The sequence below is a fragment of the Zosterops lateralis genome, assembly GCF_965231275.1.
Source record: "Zosterops lateralis genome assembly, chromosome: 5".
Taxonomy (NCBI): Eukaryota; Metazoa; Chordata; class Aves; order Passeriformes; family Zosteropidae; genus Zosterops; species Zosterops lateralis.
In genome coordinates, this window is record NC_139766.1 from 42936948 (window position 1) to 42962066 (window position 25119).

Sequence of the window (25119 nt, forward strand, 5' to 3'; positions counted from 1 at the left end):
ATACAAAATCATTTTAAAGAAAAATGACAATTTTCGCTGTGTATGCCACGACCCCAAACATCCTCCAGATGAAAATCTAGTCACTGTAGATAGCCTTTATAAAAGGATTCTCTAATAAAGGACACTTTAGAGCATAATGAATATTTGCCTTAAAATACTGCAATCCCATGATGCCATATCCCTTCTGCAGTTCCTAATTGGAACAGATGGAACATTTTCCAAATATGCATATTTCAAATTGTTAGGGCCAGTAAAGCTGTCAGATGTATGTGGTCTCTGATATTCAAAACCCAAATTTCCCACACAGATAGGGTCATAGAATAGTACTATACTGCATAACAGAATTCAGCTGTGAGGCTTCCTGTGGCCTGGCTTTTCTTTGGTTCTCATTCCCTGAAGAAACTAGCAGCTTTTACTGCATCTTTTACTTTTTGTATTTCCAGGAGAAAAGTTTGCACAAATGAAAATATCATGTGAAAGAAAGGCAATATATTCTGGAAATGTTTTCCAAGGAAAAATCCAAAGTGAATTAGATACATATATACATATCTATGTATATACCATATACCATATATATGAACACAACATAAATTACATCTGTGTAGAAACTGATACAGCAAGTGGAATGTCATCCAATCCATTACCTATAAACAAGCAACAGTGCCCATATTTCTGTAAAGAAAGAAACAAATTAAACAACAACATGCACTACATTGTATCTCAAATTTAATCAAAAAGTTGTCTGGATGCACTTTGTCCTAGACTTCCATGCATAGCTCGCTGTTTCCATGAGACATTCACAAATCCATAGGGGTGATGATACAGCCCCATTTTGGAGCTTCCAGTTGGAAGGAAGATGAAGTTACTCAATGACATTTAAGTAAGGCAAATTATCTTAGCAATGAAAAAATATGTTTCTAAACAAGCAAAGCCCTTCTACGGAAAAGCAGGATTAGGAAGATCCTTAGGGCTTGACCCCAAGTCAGTATGGGACAGACTTGGACAAAGCTCTGATGAATATGACTTGGATAATTGTAAATAGTAACAATGATAACCTTGAGTTTCACTGGTTCCTAGGGTACATGACCATAATACCTTCACTTTGCCAAGTTTTGTCCCAGCTGATGAATTAGCCTATCGAAATTATGTAATAGGCAACTGCATATATTTATACTACTCTTTAAAGAGAAAAAAATACCAGTTATTAAAAATCCCACCAACAACTATATACTAGAAAAGTAATACAGCAAACATGACACACCCTGAAAGGGGTGCTTTGCCAGTTCATTTTTGGGTTACAAGTCTTTTCCTTTATAAATTTAGATATCAGTTTAAAGGGATGCATTAAAGGTTTAAAGGGATACATTCCATCTATATAAATGCAGCAGAGGTAAAAAGGAGTTTTTCAAAACTTAATTATCTAAAGGTTTAGTGAATGGGTAATAGATGAAGAGCTGCATAACCAGATCTGCAAATAGATTTACCAAAACTCCAGCATTTTAAGTAAGGTACACTGGATGTCCAAGTAATGGAATTGTAATTAAATGAGTGTACAGAATTGCCCATTTGCTATTTGTAGTCCCAGTATGTCACAGTCAGCCCTTCAAACTTCCCACTGAATTTGAGACAAGGCCAAGAGCTGGATGCTACAGAGCTGCAATTTTCATGTTCTTTTTACAGAGATAAACCATGGTATTCATCTCCACTTAAGCAAGCCTGCACTGGGCCTGTTTTCAGTTAAGTTGAGCAGAGACATAAGAGTATCTTTGTGGTAAACACGAACAGTAATGGTTTTATAAATAGTATGACAGGAGGTTAGTATCACAGCAGATGGAAACATCTATTTTAATTTTTTTTGTGATAATGACTAATGCACTTAGCAGTTTGGATTCAGTTAGGTGAACTGATGAGTTGACCACATAATTTACATAATTAGGTAACAAGGCAGAATTTCTATTACTATATCTCTATGTAAAAAAAAAAGAAGTAGAAAAATAGATGGATTTAAAAAGACCAATTAAAAAGATCAGTAGAAAGTTGAAAACACAAGGCAAAAATAAAGGAAATACAGTGGAAGGAATGGTGTGTACAACACAGTGTGGCAAAATTATATCCAGAAGGAATGAAAGTGGATTTAAACTATGGAGAACTATGTAAGAACACAAACTTTTACATCAAAGCTACCTTCTAAGGCTTAAATCTAAAGGCAGGCATAGAATGCTACTTTAACATTTATAGTTAAATACTATTAAAGTTTTATCTATTTAGTATCTATTTACCTCAGGAAAGATTAGTTTGCAGATGCTTTCAGTTAGTGTGTGCAGGTATACTCTACTTCTGCTCGTTTTCCTCTGTGGAAGGTCTCCTTGACCATCTTTTTCATGAACTTCTTTGCAGATGGGCAAAGCTGCTCTAGAGCTGTTTTCTGTGCAGTCCTTGTCATGTTCCTCAGTAATGTGACCTTGAGTCAGTAAGGAGAAAGGACATTCTCCTGTGATCTTCAAGTCTTTCAGTTTTGTACAGAACATACTGTACGAAGTCTCTCTCTTGAGATTAGGAGTATTTAGCTCTGTGTTTAATAGTTCTCTTCTGTTTACTAACAAGAGCAGAAGATGCCAGAATAAGAAGTTGATAAGGCAACCACTGTGGAAGGTTATTGGTAGCTATAAATCACCACAGGAAAAAAACATTGTGCCCCTGCAAAACAAGAAAGGAAAAAAGAACGATAAACATTTATTTTCTCTTTTAAATCCCCATGATGTGCCAGTATTACCTTAAGTACATTAAAACAATGGCTTTTTGAGGACTTAGCTCAGGATAGAACTTACTCTCGTCCTATTTTAAGCATATCTATTGACTGCAGTGCTTCAGGTAACTCAAGTTGCATGCATGGTTAAGTTTTGTATGAGTTGGGACTCAGGTGATTAAGGCAGAGGACTTGACTTACCTGATACATATATTTGGTCACATTGATGGATGGGATTTCTGCAAGAGTGGAATTCCAATGAGGAAACTTTTCTGATTTTTTATAAGTAGCTATTAAAAACTATCTTATACGGCACAATGAAACAGATTAGTTATGAATACTTAAATCTAAATTTACTTGATGTCCAAGATATCCTGTATGTAATAGAGAAACATATGACTTAAGTTAGTGTGTGTACTTCTTAAACAGTAAACCATCCAAGACCAAAGGTTAGAGTTTCTTATAAAAACAACTGACTGGTGACAACTCACATCTTGGGAATTTGACCACACAACTGTAGTTGCTTGGAAACTCTAAGGGATTTTTATGCTTTTGAAGGTGGTATTTTCCAAACAGCACATTAAAAAAAAAAAAAAAAGGCTGCACTTTTTATTTTAGCAACGGTTACATTTGTTACAGGGTCAAAGCCCAGCCACAACGTAATTTGACTACTGCTGTAAAACACAAAAATGTTTGTACAAACACATCAGCAACAAAAGGAGGGCTAAGGAGAATCTCTATCCTTTACTGGATGCAAGAGGAAACAGTGGCAAAGGATGTGGAAAAGGCTGAGGTACTTGGTGCCTTCTTTGCCTCAGTCTTTAATAGCAAGAACATATCCCTCAGGATACCAAGATTCTGTGCTGGAAGACAGAGACAGAGAGCAGAATGATGCTTCTATAAACCAGGAGAAAATGTTCAGTGACCAGCTACACAATTTAAGATACACAAGTCCATGGGGCCAGATGGGATTCACCCAAGGGTGTAAAGGGAACGGGCAGAAGAGCTCATCAAATCATCTTCCATTATTTACCATCAGTCCTGGCTAAATGGGGAGGTTGACAGGAGGTTAGTTAAGATAATGTCCATTCACCAGAAGTCAGAGGGAGGATATGACCTGACAGCCTGACTTCAGGCTCACTCAGCCAGGGAAGGTCATGGAGCAGATCATCTTGAGTGCCATCACACAACACACGCAGGACAACCAGGGGATCAGGCACAGCCAGCACAAGTTTAGGAAAGGCAGGTCCTGCCTGACAAATCTACTTAGTGGATGAAGGAAAAGGATAAGGTCTACCCAGACCCAAATAAAGCCTTTGACACCATTTCCCACAACATTCTGGAGAAGCTGGCTGCTCATGGCTTTCACAAGCATACCCTTCGCCAAGCAAAGAACTGACTGGTTGACTAAGCAGGATGACTAAGAGAGTGTTGGTGAATGGAGCTACATCCAGTTGGCAATCACTAGTGGAGCTCCCAAGGGCTCAGTACTGGGGCCAGACCTGGTTAATATCTTTATCAATGACCTGGACAAGGGGATTGAGTGCACCCTCAGTCAGTTTGCAGGCAGCACAAAGCTGGGTGTGAAGGCTGATCTGCTGCAGAGGGATATGGACAGGATGGATCTATGCACTGAAGCCAGTCATATGAGAATCAACAAGACCAAGTGATTGTTCCTGCCCTTGGGTCACAACAGCCCCACACAGTGCTACTGGCTGAAGGAGAGTGGCTGGAAAACTGCCTGGCAGAAAAGGACCAGGTGCTGGAGGTGCTGGTCAACAGCAGCTGAACACGAGCCAGTGTGTGCCCAGGTGGCCAAGAAGGCCAATGGCATCCTGGCCTGTAGCAGCAATACTGTGGCCAGCAGGACCAGGGCAGTGATTGTCCCTCCCCTGTACTCAGCACTGATGAGATCACACCTTGAACCCTGCCTCGTCCTGGGCCCCTCACTGAAAGAAGGACATTGAGGTGCTGGAGCATGTCCAGAGAAGAGCAACAGAGCTGGTGAAGGGTCTGGGGTACAAGTTTTATGAGGAGCAGCTGGGGAAGTTGGATGTGTTTATCCTGAAGAAAAGGATGCTCATCAAAGACCTTACTGCTTCTAAAAGGGAGCTGTAGCAAGGTGAGGGTCAGTCTCTTCTCTCAGGTAACCAGTGTCAAAATGAGAAGAACCAGCCTCCAGTTTTAACAAGCAAGGTTTAGACTGGATATTAAAAAACATTTCTTCAAAGAAAGGGTGCTCAAAAATTGGAATAGGCTGCCCAGGGAAGCAATAGAATTATTATCCTTGGAGATATTTAAAAGGTGTGTAGATGTGGCACTTAGGGACACAGTTTAGTGAAGATGATTTATTCCAGTTAGGCAATCTGAAAAAGGCTCTTTCTTTCATTTTCTATTGACTGTATCTCATTGAATCAGATCCTCTCATCCTCATATAATACTCTTTAAAAATAATCCTCCAGAGCTTTTGGCGACTCTGGAAGCAGCTAAGTATTACATTTTTCTCTCAGGAGATACAACAACTACTTCTCTCAAAGGACTAGGGCTTTAATAAGCCTGTGCATTACACCATTTGTTTCTGCCCCTGAGACACCCTAAGGGTATTTGGGTTCACACAGCAACTGTATCAGGGTTAAAAATAACTAATTCCCTGATACAGGTTATCAGCTGCTGCTTTTCAAAGAGCTGGAATGAATGGCACAGCAGAGGAGTGCTGCAGACACAGCATAAATGGCAGGGATAAAAGGAGAAAGAGGCAGGAGCTACTTTGACTGGACCTGCTGCTGAAAAAAAATATTTGGCAGAAAAGCCCCTTTTAAAGTATGCTGTAATACTGATGGTGTCAGACCAGGTTCTAGGGGTTATCTATCAAAATTAACGTCTTATTTTAAGAATCAATAAACACAATGCTAAGAACAAGAGGCTGAAGAATGTTTACATAACATTTATATTTCTGATTTCAGTTTTTGCATGGAAACTCATTTGTTCCTGCTGCATGGACATCAGCAATGCTTCATTTTTTATTGCTGATAGCAATAATACTGCACTGGGTTAGCAAATAAGGCAGTGAAAAATTTAAAGCAAGAACCATACTCCAAATACATAAATATACATAATATTTCTTACTGTAAGCTTTTTTTTTACATATATATGTATAGATATTTTTATTCAGAAGCCATTACATACCCAATATTATTATACTAAGAAAGAAAAGCAGAAAAGAACCATATTTTCTGTAGTTGGACTGATCTGCACACTGAAGTAAACATACATATAGACATGCACCATTGTCAAAACTAAAAATATTATGGCTCTCATGGATCTTACATATATACTCACATCCTTTGCTGAATTTGGGCTTTAAATTTCAAGATAAATTTTTAATTTATAAAATAGCTACTGAAACTTCTTAAGTGAAGTATATCAGCACTTTGAAAGGAAAAAAATCCCTCTGAAATATATTTTGGTGAAAAAAATATATAGAATTAAACATTTAAAACATCTCACAGGGAATGGAAGATTACGATTAGACATGCTGCTATTTTAAACAGTCTTTTCAAAAGTTTCTCAGCAAGAAATGTAAGAATGACTTAATGGCTAAATTAGATAACAAAAAATATTTACTGCATTTGTACTAACCCAAGAACAAAGAAAGTGACCTTCAGCAACTACCAATGATTTTCATGGGTTTTCTGTTTCTTTCGGTTTTGTGGGTTTGTTTTTTGTTTGGTTTTTTTTTTTTTTTTTTTTTCCTGCTGATGAAATTATTTCTCTATTTTGAGAAAACAATAATCTGGAACTATTTGGGGTTCACTTCTGTGCTAGCATATTAAATTACATCCATTGTGATAGGAAAAATATCCAGGCAGGCAGCATCAGTTCTGCATTGTTTTACACCTGAAAAGTCTCTAGAAGCTGCCAAGTGAGAAGAAGTCCCATAAGATGGTCATGGGACAAGATTTTTCAGGGGCATAATGGGTGCTGATGTGAAGATCTTTAAGTCAACCAAGCTGCTGGACATGCAGCAACTGTGTCTGCAGCTTCTTTTTGTGATGCCATCCTTTGTGCTGCACAACACCTACATTCAGCTTCTTCCTGCCCTGCTAGGGTCTGGAATCTTTGCCCTTGATCTCAACATGACACTGGGCTCCTGCCAGTTGCTAGTTATGAACACATCATCATTGATTTACAAGAACGTGGATGTCCATGATGTTTCTAGCAATAATACTGTTGTACAAAACCAGTATCGGATCTTCTAAGTCCAAATAATGAAGACACAGTTCCTAAAAAATGTTTTCTGAGGGACCATTTTCTAAGCATTCTGAAGTTCTTGTTTTCCCAGAAACTTTGATCCTAGTTCAAAACCATTACCAATTTAACAGGTATAACAATTTTCAAGCAGTGGTCAGTTCAAAACTCTGCCTAACCTCTGCAATGACAAAACCCCCTAAATCACATCTTTAAATAAACAAAGTGGAAAACCTAATTCCATGACACTTCAGAGGACTTAAATACTGAAAAACCTCTATGTACAGACTAGGTCTTCTTTTATTAAAACATTAGGTTTGAATCTGGTATCCTAAGTGCATCTTGCACTTAATTCAAGTAATATTCAGAAAAAAAGTCTATTGTATTGCATGAAAATCTGTCCCACTCATACAGTAATTAGAGAGTGGCGTTAAAGCCTGACAGGAGAAAGATAATGAATCCCCAGTGTAGAGATGACATAAGGAATTTCAGCAGTAAAATGGACCTTATAAAGAGATGATACTACACATCACAGTTTAAGTCAAACTTCTGCAGATGTCTTTCAGGAATAAGGAACACCAGCCCTCCCACTGTTCACCATGTCTTTAGACATTTTCTGACCATAACAAAAAAAAAAATAAAAAAAAAAAAAGTTTCTGGTTTTGATTCCTCTCCAAACATGGAGAGAGCTCATCCCAGGGGAGCAGGGCAGTGTCTAATGTGAATTCTCCAGCTCTGCCATATTAATTGATGTCGTAGTTACCTTGGGAAACAAATTGCAAATTAAAATTAAATAATCTGCTGTGAGATCAAGCTACAAGCAACCACTTAGTGTCTGACTGAGTACAACATGGCACTGTGCCACTCAGAAAAATGAAGACGACTTTACGGAGTATAGTCATAGCTGCAGAATAATTTAACAGTGCTCAAAATGCTCCGTACAAACATTTCATTCTAAGTTTACATCTATACTTGTCTCACAGTCAAAATGCATTCCTCTATGTTTATTTTTACTATCTGCTTCTGAGTATTTCCTTTATTATAACATTTCTTGACATTGTCATGCAACAGAGATCAATATATCAATCATACTATAAAACCCCTAATATTAACACAGACATTTATAAGAATTAAGCAATACCACCTATCAACAGTAGCTAAAGGCAGTTTATAATCTTAATTTATGGACATGGCACTAAAATTAAAAGCAATATTAAATACTTTTCTCTTATGACAAGCAGAGTAAGACAGAATATGGTATGATGGCATGTAATTTTTTATTTTAAATCATACATATCACTTTGTTAGTCGAACTGCTGCATGTTGAGCAATAATTTTTAAAAAATTAGTTTGTTTTGCAGCAGCCAAATGATATCACTCACTGAATCTAACTTTCTCTAGTACAAGAGTGATTGCAGCACTTGCAGGATTGGTGTGAAAGCCTTTGCCTCCACAGAGGCAGCTGTTAACTTTCTTTTTTTTTAAGAAAGGGGTTTACTATTCCCACTCAGTTCTAATTTCTATGGGGTTCAAAAATCCTTGCCTTTTGCCCCTTGCCAATCAGTGCCTCTGAAGAGAGCAAGGCAGGAGCCGTTCTTTTTCTGCACGGGCAAAACACAACCAGCTTCTAGTGAGACAGGTTAGGACCCAGCACCCTCCCTATCAGTAGCAGCTCATTTCTGTTTCAGTTGCTGTGCCCATCAGCTAACAAACACAGCTAAAATAACTAAATCTTATCATTTTTATTAGTGATACGAAGTACAATATCTGCACATTATTTTTTCTAATTCAAGTGCTGTGAGTAGCAACAAAATCTAAGCCCTGGTGATTGGTCCGTTTCCAAGGATCTTAAGGAGGTTTCTAAAATAGTAAGAGAAAACATCTGAAATCCACATCAACATATAAGCTCATATTTTAAGAAGCCGAAGCAAGTATTTATTAGTCTTATTAAATCCCGTACAAATAAGTTAACCTTTTATTGTTTGCTTCATTGTTAGTTTAAACATGTCCTGGGTACATACACCTTCAAAGCATTAATTTGTTTGGATATTGCAAAGCCAAGGAGTTGAGGTCTAGAAACCCCTTAACATACATGACCATTCAATCCTAAATCATTACCACCTTGTGCAGAGATGGGCTTTACTTAATTTACAAAGTAGTACTTTTCTTTCCTGAAAGATTCTAGGTTTTTTCACAGTACATATTTCTGCTACCTGAGCAGATGAAAAGGTTGTTATCCTCTCTACAGATCAGGATAAGATGTGATATGGGACTGTGGACTTCACAATAATTTACTGGTGCCCAAGAAATTACTACAATCAGCAATCTCAAATTCCAGCTCCCAAAAGGAATATGCTTTGCCAGGCATTAACTTTTCTGTTTCTTCACCCAAAATTTCCATCCTCCTTTCTTTCAAGCCAATCCTGGTTCTGATCTAAGAGCAGTCTTTCACCATTTTTCTCCAAAGCACTAAAATTGCTATTGTGGGCTGCACAAGCCTAGTTCCAATGTTCTCACTCGCTGTTTAGGGCTATTTCTAATACAAATAGTCAATTTTTTTCTGTAAGTCACAGCATACTTTTGATAATAAGGAAATATCACAGCACACAACAGAACTTACTGAATTAATGGAATTACAGTGATTACCAAACAAAGTAAAAGACAGTAAAGCAGCTATGATAAAATAATACAAATCACACCAATCAATCATTGTTTTAACAGTCCAAACATTTTAGTAAATCCAAATTCAGTGTTGTAACTCATCCCAGTGATTGTCCTATATGACAATATGACTGCTTAGGACAAGTTAAAAATCTAGACCTTGCCTACAAGGAATCTTCCCCCCTACATAATATGGAATTTCCTCACCTTTCTACCATTTTTTTCCTGTATAAATTGTTGCAAGAAGCAGAGAAACACAATCAAGTGTTTCCTCTATGCACCAAGTTGAATAGATTGTGATTTGTAACATTAGACAGCTACCAAGCCAGGAGATGAAGAAAATAATTACCTTTGTTTTCTGAGAAAAAACCCAAATTATCTAATTTTGTACCTTGTCATCTGCCTTGAAAATTAGTTTCACAGAATACATGTCAACACATAGAACTACTAATATGTCTTATTTTAAGGTCACCAGGCAGATATTTCTGCTGCTTTAAAATATTAGCATTTGTGTAGTAACACCAAACATTATATCTTAATATTGAAACCACTGTTCTTGAGGACAGGGCAAAACTCTAATTTTAAAGTATCACTGAATTTCTTACAGTGGTTTTGTGACTGACTCATTTCCCTGTAATGGTCTGAAGCAAGTCCCTGGATCCAAACATACCCCTGGGAGAAGCCCAGACTCCAGATGTGAAAGTTGTGTTGCAGCCACATCTCTGGTTTCAATTAAGAGCGCAAAGGGGAACCTTAATTACTACACCCCTGTTTTGGCACGTAGCTAAAGGAAGGACCGATTCCCAAATGCTGCTGATAAAATACGTATTTGCCATTTTAAGTATCACATTAAGTACTTTTGTAGGGTAAATATTTTCCTATGCTAGGACCGAATAACAGGGAGGCATGCTGAGAAGACAGCGTGGGAAAAATATTCTCTTCCTGTGAGTCAAAACCTCTGTGAAAACACTCCCCAGCAAGCCCAGCAGGCAGGCTCACAGCACCTGGTCCTCTGCTCCCTCTGTCACACACTCAGGATGAAGTGGCAGCCCTCAATCATGGCACCTCCACACACCCTCAGCCCTGGCCCAACAGCCCCAGCTGAGCTGCTCCCCATGGAGACACCCCCGAGAGGTCCCTACACTGCACTGCTCACGGCCATCTTTACTGAGGCAGATATAAAGACACCTCAACAAAAATTAGAAACCTACTGTACTCAACAAGCATTATTCAAGTTTTGGGCTTGCATTTTGTTTTTTTGAGGAATCTTGATACTGAACTGACATAACTGATGAGACCTTGAGTGATTGGGGTGCCCAGATAAGGAAGCATTTGAAGGAGAGGAGCTGCTGCAGTGAGGGCAAGCAATCCAAAGCATCTGGAAAGTATTCTCACACTTTAAAGGAATATCTTTTTAAATACAGCATAATCTGCGTTTGCAATCCCTGGAAGTACAGTCCTTTCATAAAACTTGAAAGAGAAAAGCTAAGAAAAATAAATGTATGTGTTCTTTTTAAGAATTGAAACTCATCCTGAGGACATGCAGTGGTCGTGACAGCCAGCAGGAGTTAAACATAAAAATCAAAGTGTTGCCCCATAGCCAATGGAATTTAATTAGAATCCACAAAAGAAGCACTGACAGTCTAGCACATGAAGTCATTGTTAATTATTGTGCTTACTGATTCCTTCCAAATACCTACTTACAGCTCAATCTCTCAAATTTATCAATGCACAGCAGTTCACTAATTTAACTTGACCTTTAAATGTCTGCAAAAGCTGATTTTCATTTATTTCATAGATGAAAAATATGTTTAAGGAGCAAATAAACTAAAAAATAATAGTAATTATTTTGTGACAAAAGTGGAATCTTATAACCTTTTATCCCATACCATTAGTGAAATCTTTAGCTGGTATTCATGACCTAGCCAGCATTGCTGCATCTCTTTTTTAATAAATGAAACAACAAACTGTTTAACAACTCCAAATTGCTAAAGCATGAAGTAACTTCTCGTTTGAGCACCATGGTCTGGATTAACTGTGAAGCATCTTTCAGAGATGATGAAGAATTTCCCCTACTTCTTGAAAGACACTTATCTGGCTGAGATTTGTACCTGCAGGTTTTCTTGCTGAAGTTGATGTAACTGTTTACACAACTGACACACAGGTTTGCATAAATATTATTTTCTCAAATATACTGGAGCATGGTAGAGCAATATAAAACATTGATTGTAGTGTCTAATGATAGCACATATAGTTAAATATTCCCTTTGTGTTCACAGCTTTAAATTATAATGAACAGTAAGTTTTATAAATAAAAGTACTAAAAGTATAATGAATAAAAGTACTAAAAGTTTCCATGAACTCAACAGATCTTAGAGAAATGTCTGAAAACTAGGTCTGTAGAAAGAGAAGTGTTTCATTAGCACACTGGAGTTGCAGAGTTTTCTGCCTGGGTATTTGCCACCTGTCACTTCTGTTTACAATGTCTACAAAATCATTTTCATGCTGAAAATCACTGATAACTACCTTTCATATTTATTCATAGCTAAGCCCTCATGCCAACTCCTGTTGAAGTCAATAGCAGATTTCTGGATATAGCAGGAATAGGATTAAAACTAAAAGGTCTGTCACTGCTGTCACTGAAATACTGATTCGCATGTTTTCTTATTTTTGAACCAAAATATGACCTTGGCTTTTTAATGTTGGGTTTTTGCAGCTAAATGTGCAGATGCAATAATCACAGAACTGAGGTCATTTGAGATCACAGAAAGGTTAAAAACTATGCATGGGAAGGTAATAACAGGAACTTCTAATTACCAAAAATGCTTTGTCCTGTGCATTGAGGTCATGTCCTTGTACTTTAACTGAAAAAACATAATAATTGAAGATGTGAAATCAACCCAAATAGATGGCTGAATGGGTGTTTTCATAGCCATCATACAGATACTGATTCTGCTTTACATAGGTCCCTGCAAATAAAAGCAGCTCTGAAGAAGCAGAGAAATCAGCTACTTTCCCAATTGTTCTCTTCCATGGTATTTGCAGAGCAGGACAAGGAGGCACCTTCCTTTTTGATTAAATACCTACAGATGGTTTCTGCTACAAAACATGTTTAAAAATAATTGGAATTGCTGATTTAGCCCATGTGCAGTGTAAATTAGCACCTTCCTTTTTTATTTCGCTGATTGGCCTGTCATTTTGCACACAATGGCACAGGCACATACAGTTATTCATAGCCCACCTCCTTCAAAATCTGCTCTTCTAAAAAAGATTTGAGTACACAAAAGCAGTGCATCTTACCTTTGAAAAGATTATCAGCACATCCAGAGAGACTGAGTGCTCTAGGAATACATTACAATACCACTTTGAGTATCTTATTTAGGTGCTTTCTAATACTCTTCTGCAAAATAAAGCAGATAGCCATTTGAAGCAGAGAGAGCTAGGTAAATACGTGAATTTATATTGTCTTGAAAAACACAGGCTTCTTTTTTCACTAGAATGATAAACTAAATAAATATGAGAGCTTTTGTGAAATATTGAGCTTGCAAATGTGGTATTAAGAGGAATTAATCTTGTTAATCACAACAAATAAGGACTTAATGGCTAACATTAGCCTCTTAGTGTATACCACCTGTGTAACAAAACTGAAGATTAAATAAATTCAGAAGCAGATTTTGGCTTCCCGTTGAATGTTCAATCTGTGATGCTTGTTATTGTCTCCCGTGCAATTGCTGAAGTTATGACAGCTACTGATCTTTCAAATCCTTCCGTTCCATTTATTCAACTCTTCTTTTAAGCATGTGAAAGAAATCAAATTGCACAGAATGTTTTTCAGCTTACTTTTGCACAGGGAAAGTCAGCACATGTAAATGAGACCAGCAGGGAGAAGGAATGCAAAATGAACTCAGAGCTGACTGCCACGTTCACCACGTATTTTGTAATAACTTCCCCTTGGCCCTGGTGGCAGTTTGAGGTAAAGAGTGGAAAAGTAAGCTGAAAATATTTATGGGAGATTCAGCTTTGACATATCTAAATCATATCAGGCTATTGAGATATACAAATGTGAGCTCCTTTATAAAGAAACTTCACAAGTAATTAAAATGTGGCTTCTTGTTTTAAGTGACAATCAGAGGATCACTGAGGTATTGATCATGCCCATCAAGGAAAAGAAGTGATTTATAATGCTACATTTCCAAACCCTCACCAGTGATAAACAATAAAAAAAGATACATCCTTACAGCTAAAACATATCAAATAATAGAAGCCTTGGTCAGTGCTGCTCCTCCAGTTAGAACAGATACATTTAGAAAGATTTAGCGTGTTTCAAGCTATGCATTACACGGATTCAAGTATATTAGCTGTTGAACTGCAGCCTCTCGTAACAATATCAAAGTTGAATATTCAAATAGAACAAAAATAATATCATCCAGCTTTTTGAAACTCTCTTTCAGTTTTGGATATTTTTGTGCTGGTTACAGACTGGCACAGAAATAGATGCTTAGCTTGCAATGCTTGCAAATTCCACTGACATTCCCCAATTTCTGTGGCAGGTGTTTCAGATAAACAGAGATTAAACAGATTAAGAGATACTGAAGAATGGAAATCCAAGAAAAGGTTAACAAAGATCAGTGCATTAACTTTGATCAGATGTATCAACTGCCAGCCTCTAATCAGAGGTACAAATTCAGGGTTTACTTACTGAGGCAAATTAAATGTATTTTAACCATAATTCTTCTGCTGCTTTTTTGTGACTTTTTGTGCAAGGTCCTCGGGTCTTTCTCTCATTGGGTAAACACATGTGCATTGCATGAACCACAGAGCAGCCTTCCTGGAGTTATTCTAGGCAGGGTATCTAGAATTACCCACATTTCTTCACTTCACAACCTGTATAACTGCACTGGCTGCAAAGATGTTAACATCACAGTATTCTTACTGAAGTCTGAAAGATGACAGCTTGTCTCCACTTCTCAGATTGCAGTTTTTCTATTTTTTCTAATTTATTTTGCAGCATGTGTGTATTTTTTATGTGAAAGATAAAACAAAGGGAGATACAGACAGAATAAAGGATCAAGGAAGAAAGAACAGAAGACACCCTATAGACGAAGACGAGGATCAAATAATCCATAAGAAATAAGGGAAAACACAGGCAATAAAGCAAAACTATTTGTAATGGAATGGACAGTTCTCTCAGTGATAAAGTGCTTTCTCTCTACTACAAATCCACTGAGGTTTGGTATGTTCTTATGCAAATAATTTTTCTGTAATCTGTCAGTATATCCTAGAGAACATGACATGCTATTTCATTGAACTTCCTAGCAGTATTTTAGGATAATTTTTTGTTTGTTGTTTCTATGTTTCAACCAACCCTCCTGGTTATACATTACTCTCTGTTGCACAATTAAGGAAGGATATGTGTTTATTACTTGATTTGGCCATCAAGATTCAATTTCTAGTTTCAATGATTTGCCACACTAGCATCTATTGGGGGGCTGGGAATGATATACCTTGTTTTGCATCATTGTTTGATGAGGCTGCCCTGTGCTAATAAAGAAGTAAAAACTACCTATGTTATTTTCTAGTATTTTGTTTTAAATGGCCATGATTTGTAACATAAAGACTAAGTGTCCATTGTTACTGATTTAAGGTTTCATTTCATAATTTTACATTTTCTTTTTTCAAAGTTTTTTCACTTGTGTTTTATAGTATGTCTATAAGTAGCCTTTTGAAATACCAGGCCTTCTGAAATACCAGTTAGTGCTGGACATGTATCTGAGATCCCAGGATGGAAGCATTACTTACCTGGCTTCCTTTAGGGCCCTGACCTGCATTCCAGTTGAGGCAACATGAAAGTGGTGTCAGCAATAACCACAAGCAGACCTTCCTCTTACTGCCACCATAGAAGGTAAGGAACCGTACAGGCATCCAGTTCTTAGTTCAAGGTGCGGCTATTTATGATTCAGTGCTGGGAGGCTCTGGGCTTCAGGCAAAATGAGCACAGAACACAGCTGAGCATCTTGGTCTGGAGGAGCTCCCAAACAGGAGCAACAGCCAAAGAAAAGTTGCAACAGAGTCATCTCAAATTGACTTTGTTGAGAATCCAGTGTTATTATAAAATCAAATGTTACTGATAAACATCTTTGTCCCAACACTTCAGCTACCCAGAGACCTAAGGCTCCCTATAAGTGTAGGGGTGTACCACACCAAAGGTCCTTCAAGTACAATTTCCCACCAAAAATGTTAATGAATAACCATCCTGTATGTGCTGTTTTTTAAATCTGTAAAATGGAAATCCACCACTGAATACCTGTTTTCTTTCATTATATTAGGAAACTACATTCATTTCAAAAAGAGAGCCATATAACAGGATGTCTCCAACTTGCTGTGCTGCATACTAGGGCTGTGAATAATAGCTCCAAGCAGCAAAGAACACAGTTCAGCTGCTTCAGAGGTGAAAAAGCAGAGCAACTGGCCAGTGAACTGTGGCAGAAAACCTAAAAATGAACCAACATCATATTCTGGCCATAGCGAGTGCATATGTATTCCGAGGAGTACCTCAAATAGGTTTTGAATGTCATTTGAATATTGCCTTGAAGAGATATGCTCCTTTGAGTGGACAGTTAAAATTATTGTTCACTGGACCCTTGAAAAAAGAAATCATGTAACAAATAATAGGTTCCACCTCCGTACTTGTTTACGTGCACAGGAAAAGGATGGCACATAGCAAGTTCCCCCTTTTCTGAGGGAGTGAAGGCTGAGAAGCCATGAGAATAGCTGGGGCACAGCGAGGGAATGAGATGCATGAGCTCCTGGAGGAACTGGAGGATGTAAAGCAGAGACCTACGTTTAAGGATAAAGAAAGGTAGTATCTCCTTCTCAAGTATTTTCCTGCCAAGATGAAGACATCATTTTAATCATTTTGGCATTCTAGAGCATTTTGAAGCACCATCACTTGCAGAGTGCACTCTCAACAGGTAAAAATAACACAGGGAGGAAAGAGAGTCTGCTGCACTGTATAGTCTTCCTTTATATGCGGTCAGACATACTGGACATTTCTGCTTACACTTTTGTGATGTGGAAAATACAAAATGTTTATTTTAAATACTTGTACCTGACAAGCTTTAACAAATCACAAGCACTAACTTTACAAGTATCTTGTGACAATGGAGAAATTAAGTTCTCAAATATCTTTGCAGCATATTCATGTTGTAAACCTTTGCTCTGGGTTTTCAACTGTTTATAACAGGCATCTGAACCCCATGATGCCCACACCATGTTGAACTGACATTAGGATTGCATTCCTAAGTAAAGCAGCTTCACTGCTAAAAGACAGAGTGCCAAACCTAAGTTTAAAGATTGGAATGCATTTACTAATATTTTACTAAAGATTATGAGTGTTTTCCATTACTGTAGCGTAACAGTTGGGAAAGAAAACATTGAGTATTTGTTATATAAACCCATAGAGCTGCCTTTTTTGGCATATTTATTCCAGCATTAAATAGATCAGCCATTTACAATATAGTAACTTACAACAACGGCAATAAAATCTAACTCTTTTTTTAACCCCATTAGATGCTTTTCTGCCACTACCACTCTCTCATTGCAGTTTATCATCTTATTTTTCCATATACCAATTTACTGCTAACAAAATTCTGCCCACAACACAGGCAGGGATAGATGTTCTATTTTAGTTTTTGCTATGGGTAAATTATATGGTAAGCCCTGTGTCCTATCAGTAGTCCTTGCTCTTCACTGCTTCAAAGCCTCTTTGAAAAGATACTTTTTCCTTTTAATTCCCCTCTATCATTTGAACCCATTTTTGCTTAGAAGTTATTACTACTCAGAACTGCAAATAATTTTCAAAGAGCAACTCAAAGAAAGATATCATGAAACCACATTTCATATATTAAGCAACCACTAAAGCCACTTTTTACTGGCATTTCTGAGTGCCGGTCTCTAATCTGCCATGAGAATAGTCAGTGACACGATGCCCACCTCTATCTCATGCCTGGTATAGCTGCACACTTGAAACTGTGACTAGCCATGCCTCTGTTGGTTCTAAAATTTACTACTGTTGTGGTCAATGACTTTTTCCACATATAGTTGACAATCATGATGCCTCTCCCACAGATCTGGAGCATGTGATATACAGGGTTAAGTGTGAACCTGATCAAAGCTGATACTAATTTTCAGATCAGTGGCAGATTTGCAGTGTCACACTACAAATGCGGTCTCTGCCTCCTGAGCACATCAAAAGGTTTTGCAAGCTGTGCCTAATTTGAGATGAAGACTGGTCTCCTCTGTCATTTCACTGCCACCACACAACCAAATGTTTTTGTCTGCAAAGGGAAATGTTTCATTACCTTCTAACATTCATGAAGGTCTCACTATTTAATCAGCAAGACCACAACATGCGAAAATTCTTCCAGAACTTTTGTTTACACTTAAATACCGGTATTTAACCTTCTGTGAGGTCATCCTTGGGGACGTTGCTCAGCAGAGAAATAGTGCCACTGATACCCTTTCTCTCTCTATTGCTGTTGGTAGGCCTATTACTTGATTATTTTAACCCAGAAGGCTCCAATTCAGAGCAGGGCCATAACGAAATATACAGTAAAAGATGATGTCTGACCTGAAGGGTTTGCCTGCTGAACGCCTAAGACAAAAAAAAATGGGATATGAAAGGAGCATAACAACGCCTCCTTTTTAACTGGGGAAATAAGGCATGCTGGAGGTCACAAAAGAAAGACTGCAGCTGAGTTAAGAATTGAATCCAGATGTCTTAGCACAAGTTAAGAGGTTGCACAAGTTTGCTGGGCAGTTTAGTAGATGTGGGTGATTTAGAAAAGTCATGTTTGACCTTATAAAAATTGACAGCCAGATTTTAAAAGCAACGATGGGATGGAAACACTTTACACAGTAAAATTCTAATAGGTTTTGCAGACAAGATTCATAAGAGGGTGCAGGTGCTAAATGTACAAGCAGAACAAGGCAGGTATCCTCACACTAAATCTTTATGGCTAATGCACAGGTATAATGTCATTCTGTTATTTCTGAAGGCTTCATAATTCCTTAAAGGAAATGCATTTCCTCTTGGTTGGTTTTTAATACCATGTAACTTGTTTGGGAACCTTTACCTGTATCAAAATAAGCATTTAATTCAATCCATAGTTAATTGTAATTATTTCTGTCATGATTTCCTGAAGTTTTTGAGAAAAAAAAAAATCAGTTCCATATTGACCAAAAGCCTTCTAAGTTACTTAAGCCATAAGAGTCTCTCCCTTCATACCATCCTTTCCATGGGAAAATTTTAAAATCCTACCTAAATATGCCTTGTGAGTTCCATGGACTAAAGGCTCTATTTTCACTAAAATTTAAAAAAATTATCAGTCCGCCCAAGATTCTTCTCATCAAATGCTAATGGTTTTGCACTTCCAGCTTGCCAGTGCAAAGAGACAAGAGACAACTATGAAGACAATTTTGGCAAAAACAACAAAAAAGGAAATTTAAAGTAAGATTGATACATGCTTTCTCTGAAGACATGGAAATTTTGCCATTTTTAGCAGTTCTATTTAAAACAGGAACTGCACTGAGTATTTTAGGCTCCTGGATGCCTGCAGTCAGGGCTAGGGAGAAACACGGCTATCCGTGTGCGCAGATGCCACTCCCTATTAACCAGAAGGCACCACCTGAGTATCTTGTCTTGCGTTTTCAAATCATAGAAATCTTTATGAGCAAACATAAAATGCCAATTTTTCCCAATAACAAACCAGAAATATTGCTGAGGTGTTCCTCTGTTGTATTCAGGCTTTTACTAATGCTCTTTCGTGTGTGAAGAGTTTCTGTATTTGCCGAGGAGGGTAATCAGCTTTCCCCTGAACAATTTTTGTCAGTCTGCATCTGTATCAAGTGCCAAGTGAAATACAAGGTTAAAATGAAATTAAGCACACGTTTACCTTGGTCAGCATTAGAAAGGCAGTCACCGCTGTACAACACACTTCTGTCTAATATACTATTGAGAAATTTATTTCTGTGCTATTTTTCATTAAAAGTGGAGAGTTTAGTAGCGACTACTATATGTGGCATCACAGAAACCATAAGTTTTACTGCACTCTCTGGAATCAGTGACATTCTAGAATTACACCAGGAGGATTCCCACAAAATACATTTTCCACAAAAGCATGATATATTTTTGTTCTGAATAACTCAGAACAGATTCAATTCAAAAATGTATTTTTCTTTCAATTTTCATTTGTGGAAGGGAAAATAATCAAAGAATTTTAGCATGCTGCCTTCTAACAAGAATTTTTAACTTTATTCACAGGGAGGCAATTGGATGACTTGCATGGGATATTCCCTGCAGCTCTCTAATACAAATAGCTGTCTAAGGGCCAGATTCCACAATGCTTGATAACATCTCTGGAAGTGGTTCCAGTCTCCTCCAAGATGATACACACGTCCTGTTTCTAGATTACAAGCACACAATTAAAGCTCTTCTCCAGAGCCACTGCATGGCTGACCTATTTTCTATATGGACTTAGCTGAAACAATCAATGGGCATAGCCATGCATGAAGTGCCAGGCATAGCCAAACCATCCCAAGGGAGAGTTCCAGACAGCTTCATGCCCCACAGCCCCCTGCACAATCTCCAGGCATTTTCCCCCTTGCCTTAGGGCAGAGAAAAAAGTGGCCTTGTCACTCAAGCAGTGACAGCACAGCACTCTGTTTACAGGCAGATAATTGTGCATAGGAAGTGCAGACAGGGGCTCTCACGAAAGAAATACTCTCTCAGAAATGACATGTAAGGGCACAGCTTGGTTATCATCTGGGCTCAGTGTGCTCCCTGTAAGGAAGAACTCTCCTCAGGCTGACTTGCATGAAGGGGCTCGTTTGAATGCTCCTGCTGGCAGGGCACTATTCTCTTGGAACAGCTACTTCGAGTGTGAATATTGAATATGCAAGAAGAAAATCAATTCACAAATTGACTTTAAGTAATACAAAGGAACTAATTTAAAGAGTCAGAGCAGTAAGATCAAGAATAATGTGTACCACAATACTGCCAAGTTCAAGTAGCTGGGAGAGTGTTTAAAAGTAGCAGTGAAGACCTGAACTGTGGAAGGGGCATTTGAATCAAATAAGAATGTCAGTTAAAACACGATTAAATCTCAATTAAATCTGAAAGCAGTAATATTCTTAGCAAGGGCATCTATTCCACTTAACAAAACTATCATATGATAGGAAACATGAACGAAAAACAAGTGGAAGTGACTATCACAAAATACTATGCTCTGATAGGGTGGGATTCTCCTAAAGACTGAGGCCCTGAAGCTCACAGAGGTGCTTGGGGTCTGGATCAATGAACAGGACATGATGAGGCCTCTCTGTGGTGAAGTAAAACTAACCTGTACAGATGGTATTTGCTCTGGCTTAGGTGATGAAGCAGCAGAACAACTGAGAGCAGTGAAACGTGAACTCCTACAAAAAGGGAGTAGATGTCAGCTTGCTCCAGACACCACATCTACAAAAATAAATATCCTGTGTGGTGAGCCACTTCCTAGCACTGACCTGCAACTGCCATCACCCGAGGAGGACAACCAAAAAAATGGAAGAAGGGCGTGTTACCAAATGAACTGCAGTCAGTACTTATGTTAATTACAGATATTAACATGGTTTTTTCAACTGTCCCAAAGCATGTGAACCTATAAACGAAAACCTTATAAAACATCTGCTGTTTCTAGCAAGTTTTGCTGCCTTTATTAGAAAAAATTAATTTGTTGTTTACACCATAGCTAGAAGCCCCAGTCAATTTAAGCACGTGCTTAAATCCTACTGTAATTTTAAAATTAAACAGATACTAACGTTTTGTCCTGAATAGTGTTGCTTGTTGAACAACAACCAATGCCTTGAACTGACTTAAAAATATAGAATGTTTAATGATAAACTTGAATCTCTACTAGTCATACAACTGAACATACATCATACATACAGCCATATCTCAAATGGTGAAGACGTGCTAGAAAGAATATTCAAAGTAATGTCAAATATGAGATTTGGCCCTAATTTAATTTCAAATGCTAAAAATCTTAATTGCAATAGCAAACGTCTAAATAAATGCAGTAAATTTTAGAAGACATGTAGACAATAAAGGTCTTTATAACCTAAATAGTAAAAAAGGTGCAAGGAATCCCAGCAAAGATGGCAGCTCTCCAATGGCCCAAATTTCATTTGTTAATAAAATGTGCAATCTGAAATGTAATGATTTCTAAATAACATTACAACAACATACTTTAAATCATGTCCTGTAGTTTCCAATAATTTTTTAAAATAAGATTTCTTTTTACATATACAGAACTTTTCTTAAATTATTATGCTTTTATCAAGAAAAACTAAAACCTGTTGTTACTTTACAAAGCAGATACAAAATAGAGCCAGTACTTCCTTACACATATTTCCTTGTTGATAATTTAGAACAGAGCATATGCTTGCTTAGATTACTGAGGTGCTTGATTTTTAGTTTTTGGGAATTTTTTAAAGTACAATACTATTTACAGTATTTTTTGTTAAAATCTCATAGCATTTAAAAGGAAAATAGCTGTGTTTGCTACAGACTCTATCTTGGCTTTTTGCATTACTTATTTTGAGTCTTGGGAGTTTATTTTTTTTTTAGAATTTTAAACAGATGGCATTCACACTCATAATAGCACTGATATTTTATTTTTTATGGCATGACATAACCAGGTTTTGACTACTACTGATATTTGGCATATTAGATTTTATTATAAACTCTTACTCGTGTTTTGATTTCACTATGGGATTGTTTTGAAACACACTGTCATAGTAGGCTAAGGACAGATTTTATTAAAGAAAGCATTAATCCCAATAAGACAAGTATACTCAACTTGAGTACTTACTTTTACAGACCCTGATTTCTCATTTTTAGTGTTTGATCAAAAATTTGATTAATTTATGTGAGCACTCAGCAAGTGAACCAGTGGAAGAGAGGACAGTGAGACCTCAGTGAAACATTGATGCTAAAAAGAATAAAAATCCCACTGTAGATCTAAATTCCTTACCTTCTCCTCCAATGTCTGCCTGATGATCTTGCATTGTCATGACTCATAATAGCTGCAAGCTACATATTTCCACAAAAAAAGGAAGTACAACCAGGAAATCTCAATATGCGTTTTCCTTCTCTCTCCTTCCATACTTTCCCTGCCTGTTTGGATGAGCACAATTTCAGCAAATGCCTTTTTTTTTTTTTTTTTTTTTTTTTTTTTTTTTTTTTTTTTGGGGAATGAGAGCACAAAGTTTTATATGACTGCTACAGTGCTCCTTATGCTTCCTTACAATCTCCTGGCTCATTTGAGGTTCTTGCTACTGGCAAAGAATGGTCATCAGAATGTGGGGCCACATGTAGCACCCCAGAGCAACACAATCTAAGCAAGAAACTTCCCTACGATTCTCTTCCCTAGAAAGAAAACATCTGTAACACATTTGCACACATTCTCTGGATGCCTGAATTGCTTATCTTCTCTGATTAATTATGTAAAATAGTCTTTTACAGGAACCTCTTCCCAGTACAGGCTGTCACCACCTTTTGTTCCTGACCCTAGAAAAGTAATAAAGCCATTTATATGATTTTAAGTGTATGTTTCCTTATGGCTACTTTTTCTAGTTTGGAAACAAATCATCTTAATTCTAACTACAAGAAAAGGGAGTGGCTCCATTGGGACTTTTGTCTTAGGAAAAATTCTAAGATTAGACCACTTCCAAATAAGTAAAACACTTTGTTCTATTCATACAAATATAATTAAACTCTTACACTTGTTATGAAGAATTCCTCTGTTACATTTTCTTTTTTCTGTAGCTCTGTATTCTCAGGCTTAACAACGGAAAATCTGAGTGAATAAAAATTTTGGTTTTCCTACTAATATTCCAAACAGCAAATGTCTGACCATCTCTCTTTAGACCAACCTCCATGCAGCACAGTGTAACCTGCAGCCCAGTGGAAGTGAAAAGCCCAAATACAGCATTACAGACAGACTGCATCCTTGCTTGTGACTTTTTCCCCTGTTAAATCACCCTCTGAACTCAGAAAGCCATCTTACTACATCCACAGAAGAAGCGACTAGCTCTGAAAATAGAGGAATTTTAGAAGCTTGAGACAGCACATAAGATGCATAGAAGACCTATAAAAGCACTTTTTTATATATGAGACAAAAAACTTTTCAAGTATCTCATGATTACAGCTACAAATGATTTTATAAAGGGAATACTAACCGTAGGCTAATAATGGTCATTGAGCTTTAGCCACAGAAACAAAACTATTCACTCAGAAAAGGGATTACGAGCCTAAAGTCTTGAAAAAAATAGAAAGAAGGGGGAGAAAATTGACTGAAAAACTGCTAATCATCGTGAATGCAACACAGTTAAGAGGTTCATTTATTCTTCCAGGAAAAAGAAATTATCAGAATAGCAGAGGCAGAGATCAAGTTATTGCTAGAGCATCAAATGTGTGATGAAATATCAGCTTTGTGTCTAATTCATGATGTGGAATGATACAGACCACTCTGAAAAACCGGCTAAGAAACCTTACCTAAGCATAACGCAGTAACACCAGCCTGAATTCGGGTTTAATTATCTCGACGAGCACCGGCAGTTGGCCAGTTCTTAGAAAGCCCCGCAGGCACAAAGGCCGCCGGAGAGCCCACCCCTCACGGCCGGAGCCCCGGCGGCTCCCCGAGCCTCCCAGCCCGGATCGCTGCCTGTTCTGTATCTGCCTGGGGCACGGCACTCGGGGCTCGGGGGATGAGGGGAGCGGATTTCCCGCTCCCGGGGGCTCGGCACCGATCCCCGCCCGGCCGGAGAGAGCTCCGGTGGCGGTCACGGCCGGGCGCCCCGTCCCACAGCGCTGTCCAGGGTCCCCGCCGCCCCTCTGCGCGCCCGGGCACCGCTCTCCCGCTCTCTCGCTCTCTCCCTCCCTCCCTGCCTTCCTCCCTGCCTTCCTCCCTGCCTCCCTGACTCCCTCCGTGCCCCCGTCACTCACCGTGGCCCGCCGAGGGGCTGTGTGCAGGCGCGGCTGCCGCTCCCCGGCGCCGCCAAGGTGTATTTGGGGAGCGGGCGCGGCGGCGGGAGGGGCCTCCCCGCGGGCCCAATCCGGGCGGGGCGGGGCGGGGGCGGCGGCGGCCGGGGCGGGCCTGGGCTGAGCCGGGGCTGGGCAGGGCCGGGGAGCTGAGGGGAGAGGTCCCTGCCCGGGGATCGCCGGGGGCTGCGAGCCAGTGCCCCCTCGCCGTGCGGCCCCCTGGGGTGTGGGTGTCGATAAGGCCGCTGTGAGCAGTGTACAGCCGGCCCTCTCTGCCGCCGCCGCCCCTGAGGGAACCCGTGTGGTGAGGGGCCACGGCGCCGCGGTTACTGACGTCTTTTCTACACCACTGTCCTTCCTCACAGCCTTCCCCTTTGAAAACCTC

General features: G+C 38.6%; 1 protein-coding gene across 3 annotated transcripts in view; it reads right to left on the reverse strand.

The window, feature by feature from the left end:
• GUCY1A1 (guanylate cyclase 1 soluble subunit alpha 1) overlaps positions 1 to 24775 on the reverse strand; it is a 36166-nt gene extending 11391 nt beyond the window's left edge. The window contains exons 1-3 of one of the 3 annotated variants that reach the window (XM_083861045.1): positions 24699 to 24764; positions 22726 to 22868; positions 2280 to 2697 (exon numbers count right to left, since the gene is read on the reverse strand). In XM_083861045.1, the coding sequence (XP_083717171.1) occupies positions 2280 to 2528 (249 nt within the window). In that variant the 5' untranslated portion in view covers positions 2529 to 2697; positions 22726 to 22868; positions 24699 to 24764. Of the gene's footprint in view, positions 1 to 2279; positions 2698 to 12955; positions 13056 to 22725; positions 22869 to 24698 lie in introns of all 3 variants that reach the window. The other 2 variants (XM_083861046.1, XM_083861044.1) reach the window with 2 other exon arrangements.
• Between the last annotated feature and the right edge of the window lie 344 nt (positions 24776 to 25119).